Source organism: Beta vulgaris, chromosome 3 (genome assembly GCF_026745355.1).
Source record: "Beta vulgaris subsp. vulgaris cultivar EL10 chromosome 3, EL10.2, whole genome shotgun sequence".
NCBI classification, from domain to species: domain Eukaryota; kingdom Viridiplantae; phylum Streptophyta; class Magnoliopsida; order Caryophyllales; family Amaranthaceae; genus Beta; species Beta vulgaris.
The window spans coordinates 27,874,758-27,884,191 of NC_079204.1; the positions used below are offsets into that span (position 1 = coordinate 27,874,758).

General features: G+C 31.5%; 1 protein-coding gene across 2 annotated transcripts; it reads left to right on the plus strand.

The window, feature by feature from the left end:
• The first annotated feature begins 234 nt into the window (after positions 1 to 234).
• LOC104884036 (phosphate metabolism protein 8) lies at positions 235 to 8,945 on the plus strand. Of its 2 annotated transcripts, none has more exons than XM_057393686.1 (8): positions 235 to 520; positions 906 to 971; positions 1,344 to 1,450; positions 2,555 to 2,592; positions 2,754 to 2,841; positions 2,940 to 3,149; positions 3,496 to 3,561; positions 8,517 to 8,945. In XM_057393686.1, the coding sequence occupies exons 1-8, from the start codon at positions 463 to 465 to the stop codon at positions 8,685 to 8,687; spliced, it is 804 nt and encodes a 267-aa protein (XP_057249669.1). In that variant the 5' UTR covers positions 235 to 462; the 3' UTR covers positions 8,688 to 8,945. The 2 variants fall into 2 exon arrangements, with proteins under 2 accessions (XP_057249669.1, XP_010666929.2); XM_010668627.4 differs by having other exon boundaries at positions 249 to 520; positions 1,353 to 1,450.
• The last annotated feature ends 489 nt before the right edge of the window (positions 8,946 to 9,434 follow it).

The following is a 9,434-nucleotide window of genomic DNA, read 5'->3' on the forward strand; positions in this document are numbered from 1 at the left end:
ATCATAAATGAAATGCAAGTATCCAACCCTCTAAATTAACTTAAGAGTTAAGACCCCCGTAAAGAAAAGTAAGCAAGTTATAAATGATGATGGAACAACGCGTGGGGCCGAATATTAGTCAGATTACTCGTCGATTGTTTAACGCTAATTTTTTTTTATCAAACGTGAAAGTATCAGCAAACTTTGTTCACAAAATAGTACAAATGTTCATAGTCCAGTCAGCAATCAACATCTCATCGTCATCGTCATCATCTTCATCTTCAGCTTCGTCTTTTCTTATTATTATTTTCTCCCTCCTAACTCTTAAATCATCCACCTTCATTCCCAACTTCCAATTATAAATACCCACTCTTTCCCCTCCGTTCAAACGCCCGCTTACTCAATTCATCTCCAAAAACACAAATCAATTCCTTTAGAATTCATTTTCAAACTCAGTTCCTTTGTTTTTCTTCTGTTTCATCAATGGATTTCGGGAAATTATCTCGCGCTTCCACCTCTCCCTTTGATTGCCTTATGTTTGGTATCTATGATTTTCTTACTTGTTTTTTTTAATCTAAGTTTATCTCTCTATTAATTTAGTTGCTATATAAAAATACTATTTTAACTATATTACGCTAAAGGCGTCATTTATGAAATGACGTAATGACCCCTCTATAATAAATTGTATAGCATATCATGGTATGAAGATCTCATTTGAAAATTTATTATCAACTAAACTGTAATCATAAACAGTAAAAATCAATAGTAATGGCATGTCATCGTATGACTATTTTAATTTTTTTTTTTGTTTTTGAGGGGTCATGGTATGACAGTATGACTATCTTATTTGAGAATGTATATTTTTCGTTACCTAAGTCGTAACACGTTAAAGTTTGTGACATCAAATTTAAATCATGATGATGCAGACTTGGACGATACTCTGTATTCTTCCCACACTGGAATTCATCAGGCTCTGAAGAAGAACATCGAAGGTTCGTTCTATTATATTTCTTTACCATATTAAAATTAAAATTGAGCAGCATAATTTTTGAAATTAGTGTAATAGTAAATTAGTAATACTCTCTTTGATCGTTTTTAATATATTAGTTTATCCAGTTTTTTTAATAAAGGTAGAGTTTTAGGAGAAATAAATATTCTTATAAAAAAAAGTAATTTATACATATTTTATTAAAGTTTTTGTTATTGGCAACAATTAGTAACAAGAACTCTTTTAGAAAGATAATAATATAAAAATGTTAAAATTATTATAAAAACAGAAAAAGGGTGAATTAATAATGATGAACTAAGAAATCAGAGGGGTATATATATAATTTTTTTAAAATTCTTTACTGATTATATTAAAGTTTCTGTAGATTTTTTGGTGGAACGATGTGGATTCTCTACTGACCAGGCTGCGTCTCTTCGAGTTGAGCTGTTCAAAACTTATGGTAGCACTCTTGCTGGACTACGGGTATGTATTCATCTTTTTTCTTGTATTGTAATTGTTGACTTGTTATAATGAAGTAAATACTTTACATTCTTTCAAAAAAAAAAAAAAAAAAAAGTAAATACTTTACATAATAAACTTGAAGCAAAGTATACAGCGTAATTAAATTGAAGCAATTTATATAGTCATTATGAGAAATTTGAAAAACAACTACGCAAACAAATATATTGACCACTTATCAGTGTTTTTTTGGGTCGAAGAGACACAAGAGCAATTATGCAGACGAATAGACGATGATGATTATTTATGATGGTTTGATACCTATACAAATATATAGGAAGGTATCCTGTTCAAAATATATGTGCAACGTGGAGTCTTATCTCTCACGGAAAATTTTTATCACGTGCAAAAATATGTCGATGTCTTAAATCGAATCTTTAATATCTTAATAAGAATTAAAATACATTTACAATTAAACTAAGTAATATTTGATTAATAAATCTAAAGTAAAATTATTAATAAATACAAATATAAGTATACGGGCTATAAGCCCGAATTTGAAAACTAGTTTATGCTCTAAAAAGTGGTACGTACTTGTCATAGTTGCTAAATCTATTCTGAATATAACAAAAAAAATTCCATCCATTATAAACTAAACTAAGTAAATAAACTTTTGGCAAACTAAGTAAATATAGCGTTGACGATAATGAACGAGGATTTTTCATCTAACCAAAAACAACTTTGAATTTTGAACGTATTATTGTTGTTGATTTTTTTTTTTGTTGTGTTCTGATCAATTTAATATTACTTATTTTGAGGAATGATTTAGAAAATTTCAAAGAATTTAAGAAAAGTAAAAGAATGAAAATCAGATCAAATAATTGAACAAATATAAGATAAATCCAGAAAAAAAAAAAAGGTATATTAGAATATCACAAACCACTGGGCATAAATTTTACAAGTGGACAAATATAAATGAATACATGTCATTCTGATAGTGATCGATGTAGCTATAGAACTTAGAAGAAGGATTTTATAATAATACAACAGATCTTATTAATGTTATTAATTAGTAGTATGATGATGATGAGATGATTTATACTTAATTTATCGTAATGGAATCTGCAGGCACTAGGATATGATATTGATGCTGACGATTATCACAGGTAAATTGCCAATAGGTTGTAATTTTTTTCATTTTAAATGGTTGCAGTACCTAATTACATTTACTTAATTCATACACTGTTCTACCAAATTTATCCCGCTTTTATTTGATAGGATGTCTAACAAATGGCAGTAAATAAATTGCTTTGTAATATTTGATCAGTTTCGTGCACGGGAGGTTGCCATACGCACAGATCAAGCCAAACCCTCAACTACGTAACCTGTTATGCAGGATCACTCAAAGAAAGATTGTAAGTTTAATTCAAATACAGAACTTCTAATTGATAGAACATTAATGAACCACTGAAATTTCGTTTTACCTTTATTCTAATTTTAATTTGGATGGCAGATATTTACCAATTCGGATCGAGTTCATGCTACGAAGGCATTAAGTAGGCTCGGATTAGAAGATTGTTTTGAACAAATTATATGCTTTGAAACTCTTAATCCAAACCTATCTATGGCTACTCGTCCTGATGAAATTCCAGTTCTCTTGAAGCCTTCTCTTGATGCTATTGCAATCGCAATTTCTGCTGCTAATATCACTCCTCATCGCACTGTAAGTTGACCAACATTTTTTACTTATTGTGGCTTTATCACATCAAACTGAGACTGTTACTTAAGGTGCTTGATTGACATTAGAAATGCAGACATGTCTTAGAGTTCTAGCACATATACTTTGACCACTATATTTTCTTAAATTCCTTTTTTTTTTTTTTTAGCGGCTAGCCACCTAGCCCTTCTTCAGCATTTAAAAAAAATACGGACCTAAATTACGGAAATTTTATTATAATTTGTTCTTGTTTTTTATGGTAATTGAGTAACTAATCTATGAATAGAATGTTTGTTATAAAAATAAAAAGATACGTTTCTTAGTTGACTCAAGAGCTTTGAATTATTTGCAGCTGTTCTTAGATGACAATGTGAGAAACGTCGCCGCTGGCAAGGCTCTCGGGCTGAAAACGGCGTTGGTAAGTTAGTTACACCGACAAAAACTGAATATCAATTTTTTCTTTAATTTTATATTAATAGTTGCTTCTTTTTCTTTTTTGTAAACTAGATCAATTAACTAACATTATGTTAAGTGCAAAACATTACAACTTGTTCTAGAAAGTAAAACATAGCTTGACAGAATCGTAATACTTGTGTCGGCAACGTAACCCCATTGTGCTGTTGTGAAGATGAACCTAATCACCTCCAATTTATTATTTTGGTCTTGTTTTGTTTTCTTCTGTTGTTTTTGACGAAATTTGGATGTTCACCGTCCTTTTAAACGCAAACGTGTCCTTATATATTTTGCAACGTGATTTCGTACAAGGCCTACACGCTCTCTTTCTTGGTGGTCCCCATTAGGGGTGATAATGAGCCTGACAAGCTCGCGAGCAGCTCGGGCTCGGCTCGGTCAAAGCTCGGTCAAAGCTCGGCTCGTTGAAGCTCGGCTCGAGCTCGGGCTCGGCTCGAGACTTAAACGAGCCGAGCCGAGCTAGGCAAAGCTCGGCTCGTAAAGCTCGTGAGCAGCTCGTTTATTATTTTATATTAAAAAAAATATTCTTATTAAAAAAATATTTTATATTAAAAAATTTAATACTAATTTATATTTTAATTTAGATTACAAATTATATATTTTAATTTGTGATCCAACTTCACCTTACTCCACTAGGCACTAAAGTCCCACATTGGTTAAGAAAACAAGGATCAACCTTATTTTCTTTATAAATAGCTACTATTCCTTACTTCAACTTAAAGTTTAATTTTGTATCTCCTTGGTTGGGAAACAAAAACTATACTTTATTTTCTTCATAGAGGGAATGAAGTATAATTTTAAATAGTTGATTATTTAATCCTTAAAATATTTGATAATTTTTTCTTTAGCAAAACATGGAGTCCCACATTGAAATTTTAACAATGCTAGGAGGGATTCCAAGTTATAAAAGCATATGTAAACAAAACAAGGGTATAATGATTTGTTTTTCTTAACAAAACATGGAGTCCCACATTGAAATTTTAGCAATGCTAAGAGGGATTCCAAGTTATATAAGCATATGTAGAATGAGTTTGTTTATCTTAAACAAAACATAAAGTTCCACATTGAAATGGGGATAGTGAGTTTGTTTTTCTTTAACAAACCATGAAGTCCCACATTGAAATCTTAGCAATGCTAAGAGGGAAATCAAGTTATAAAAGCATATGATGGGTGAGTGAACAAGCTCACCTACTTCGAGCCAAGCCGAGCTCATTAGTCGAACCTAAGCGAGCTCGCGAGCCGAGCCTAAGCGAGCTCGCGAGGCGAGCCTAAACGAGCTCGCGAGCCGAGCCTAAACGAGCTCGCGAGCCGAGCTCGAGCCCCAAATTTCCATCACGAGCCGAGCTCGAGCTCGGCTCTCCCAAGCTCGGTGAGCTCACGAGCCGAGCCGAGCCTGGGAAATTATAAACGAGCTCGAGCCGAGCCCAGTGCTATTCGGGCTCGGCTCGCTCGATAAGCACCCCTAGTCCCCATTGTAAATGACCTTCACCCAAACACGTCAAGATTAGTAATTGTTCGTATCAACTCCTGAGTGGAAACTAACTTTTCTGTTGGCATAGTAGATTGAAAACAACGTATGAGGATATGACGATACTTTTTTAGGTTAAAAGTTAATTTATTTTAGAAAAAAACATAAAAACAGATAAGATAGATAAAAGCAGATAACTGTTTTACTTGTTAGAGTTTAGAGTTAGTGGTTAGGGTGTGTTTATCCCTCAGACTCAAATCCAAACTTCAGACTGTGCCACATCAGCTTTTCACTAATTTTTATCTACTTTTTATTCTTCAGACTCACTCCAGACTCATTCCAGTTTTACACTTTATCCCTCAGACTCTCTCCAGACTCTTTATCAAAAGTTTAACATATTATTTTATATTTAATCATTTTCATGTTTTTTTTCTATAACATTATTAACTTAATATGTTATGAGCATATATAGTTTAATTATTTACTAATTATTATAACATTAAAATAACAATTTATCTAATTATTTATTTAAGATTATACGAAATAGTAAATTACACACGAAATAGAAAAGTACACACGAAATAAAAAATTACATACGAAATAGAAAATTACACACGAAATAGAAAATTACACACGAAATAGAAAATTACACATGAAAAATTCGCGTATGATTTTCAAAGTACCTACTTCGGTTTACATAATAATTTCATTAAACCCACTTCTCTTTTCATACTTGGCATAACACCCTGCAAACTTTCCAAGTGCATTATTAATTGCCCACCAATGTTGTTTGCAAGGGTTTACCTCTCGTTCAGCTTGATTTGTTTGCCTATTTTCATTGAAGAATGCACAAATTTTCCCCCAATATGCATCGGCTCTTTGTGCATTGCCATTCACTTCATCTTTGGTAGTATTAATCCATGCAATACCAAGAAGTGTTTCATCTTCTATCGTCCAAGTTAACCCTTTTTTCTCTTTAGTTTGACTTACTTTGCGACGTGATGTAGTACGAGCAGCAGTACGAGTAGTTGTAGTAACATCAATATTCTCCGCCTCTTCAATACCCGCATTATCTACAAATGCGTTGTCGGAATTGGACCCAATACTAATAGGGGTAAAAGGAGGTTGGTCAATACTTTGAGTAGTAGGAGTATATTGGTTATTTGGAGTTTGGAGAAATTGGGTAAAATTTCGCACTTGTGCATTACCCATACTAGTGGGATTGGGGTTAGAAAAATTTGTATTTTGGGAATTTTGGGAATTTTGATATTGATTTTGTTGAGCTAAAAATGTCTGAAATTGAGGATTATTTTGAAACATACTCATAAGGGAGTTTAAATCAAAATTCTGATTTGGATCCATTAAAAATATAATAGATAGAATTTTTTTTTTGAGAGAATAGAGATAATAGGGAAATTGATATGGGAGAATATAGAGAATGTAAAAAAAAAGTTGTACCCAAAGAGTTATTTATAGGCATTATTACAAATTATTATACAATAAATTATACAGATCATGACATTTTGTAATACTAAAATTTATAACTATTAAAATTTAGTCGTTGAATTTGTGCAATTGGACAAAGTATCCGTTGCATTTGTGTTGGTGGGCCATGCTAATAGTGTTAAAGGGAGTCTTTGTCAGAGTTTTACAAATCAAAACTCTACGCGAGACTCACTTCCATTTTTTGGCAGTTTATCGCGTCAGACCCAATGAGACTTTGCAAAGTCTCTGCTTCAGACTCCAGCTCCAGACCGCGTTGAAGACACCCTAAGTTTTAACTCTTTTTTTCAACAGATTTAAGTGTTGATTTGACAAATATTTTTTATAAGTGTGTTAACAATTAACGGATTGTTAAAAGTTTATTACCATTTGTTTGTATAAAATGATATTTATAGACATTTTAATACATATGCGTAGTATTATTACTAGAGGTAAAAAAGTCATTGAATATATTTTTACCTAATTCTCTAATGAAAAAGCTCCTATTATGAGCCTTTTCCTTTTAAGAGTTTTTATTGCAAAACTCTCTCAAAAACTATCTTTTACCAAACCCCCATTTTAGAGTTTTTGACTAATTAAACTATTAAAGTGTCCAAAAGTCTCTTTTTATCCCAAAACTCTAATTGCCAAGCATCCCAAAAAAATAAGTAAAATAAAACGGATTAATTATATTGGACAACGCAGTATACTGCAATATAAGTTCACATAAGATAAGTTCACATATAGTAAGATTAAATAAGTTTAAATAAGAACAGTTTAAATATGTCAATAGTAGAGTCAAACTTAACTTTATCCACTTTACTTAGGATTATGTGTATCACGAACTAGGATATGTTTAGTAATTTGCTGCACTATAGTCAAAATAACATAACTAAAATTAGTGTAATCAGCTATGATATGAACAAGAATGAAATTATAAGTTGAACTATATTAAATAAAATAGACGCCCAGAGTTGATATAGTTTTATCACAAAATTTAAATGTGATATATCTTTTTATAGGAGTTACTCTCTTCAAATTTTAATAATTGAGTTAGTTTTGTGTGGATCTAGTGCACATTAATATTAGTGTTGATCAAAGTCACCCATATGAGTATATGACACAGTGGCTCTTTTTTTTTGTTCATATATTCATCTTTTTGCAATTTAAAGGTATAGTAATCTATCATAATATATATAGTGATCGTTTTTCCATACTAATCCACTCTCTTCAAGTTTTTCTTATATTAATTCAATATCTAAAAATTCAAACCTAATAACTTAGTATTTTTTTTTCCTCAAATAATTGCCACCCTTTACAATTTATAACTACTACATACTCGTGTTTTATATTTATTGTTTTTTGAAATAGTGACCCTATTTTCATAGATCAAATGTACCAGCATTCAGTACAAACTTAATTTCGTTTAGACTAGGTTCATAGTTATTTACTATTAATCAACGACTCACTCTTTGTGGCACAAAGTTTTATGAGAGATAGATACATGACTCGTAGAAGAGAAGAGAAAATATTAATTTAGTATAAATTATATTGACGTTAATGTTGTGGGGCCAAAAGAAGTAGAGTGAAAAATTTTATTGTAAAGCTAATAATGTAAAATTTATAGAAAGATTCCAAAAACAAAAATAAAATATAGTTAAATTAATGAATGACAATCTAAAAAGGAAATTGGCTAATCTAATAAAACCAGAGCGTATATAACACAAAACATAAAACTACATAGTTTGTGATTGATGAAGGTGGTTGGAGGTATATCATATATGCTGATATGCATATAACATAGAATCAAATGTTTTTTTTTTTGGCAACAAGAATCAAATGTTAGTATTAACTATTTCTGTATATATTTTCTTATAGACAACTTATAGTCTTTTATATAATTTTTTTGAACATGACTTCAATTGATTTTATGTTTGATGGAAATGTTGCAGGTTGGGCGAGCAACAAAATGTGTGGGAGCGGATTATGCATTAGAAACCGTGAATAATCTAGCACAGGCAATTCCAGACATAGTGATGATCAATGGATCAGAAGAAGATGATCAACAGGCAATGGGAAGATCTATGAGTGATCTTGAAACCTTTCTTACTGTTGGGGCTTAATTGATGATAAATAAATCAACATTTCAACTATTTCATCAAAAAGATGAGATGGATCGAAAATCATGCTAAGATGTTAATTTTCTGATGTAGTGTCACTAGTGTGTATATCTTTTCTTCTTTTCTCATGGAGCTTTGTAAATGTATGCACAGTATTGTCGAACTTATCTAATGAATAATAATGTAGAGAATATCCAGAACATTACCGGGCATCATCAACTCAGCATAATAATGCTTATAATAACAATATGTTTCTAATAATTGGGCATGTTCTATATCAATATATCATGTTGGCTGTATCAGGATGTATGATGACATATATCAATTGGCATGTTCTATATCAATATATCATGTTGGCTGTATCAGGATCAAGTGGTACTTGGTCTAGTAGTTTGGTTTGTATCTTACAACTTTAAGGTTGTGAGATCAAACATCACTAGAGGCACTTTGGGGGTGGGATTTCTTCTTGTCTGCAAATTTGTGCCAGGTTGACCTGTGCGAGGTTTGGGTCCAGTTAGGACGCCTTCTTCCTACCTTTCAAAAAAAAAAACGTTGGTTATATCAGGATGCATGATGACGTATATCAATTAATCGTAGGGGAAGATCTTTGTGTTGTGTAATTTGAATAAATAACTAGTTGTTGACCTGACAATGATTTTGAGGCTTGGATAATTTTCGTAGCGTAATAAAGTAATTTGAACCAATTAGTTATCTTCTAATAGTGGATACCTAAAGGTATATATGTAATGT

Excerpts from the sequence above, each read along its gene's own strand:
- LOC104884036 (XM_057393686.1), top strand. The coding sequence starts at position 463 with ATGGATTTCGGGAAATTATCTCGCGCTTCCACCTCTCCCTTTGATTGC. Across the intron at positions 3,150-3,495 it reads ATATCACTCCTCATCGCACT|CTGTTCTTAGATGACAATGT; the intron begins GTAAGTTGACCA and ends AATTATTTGCAG. Across the intron at positions 3,562-8,516 it reads TCGGGCTGAAAACGGCGTTG|GTTGGGCGAGCAACAAAATG; the intron begins GTAAGTTAGTTA and ends GAAATGTTGCAG.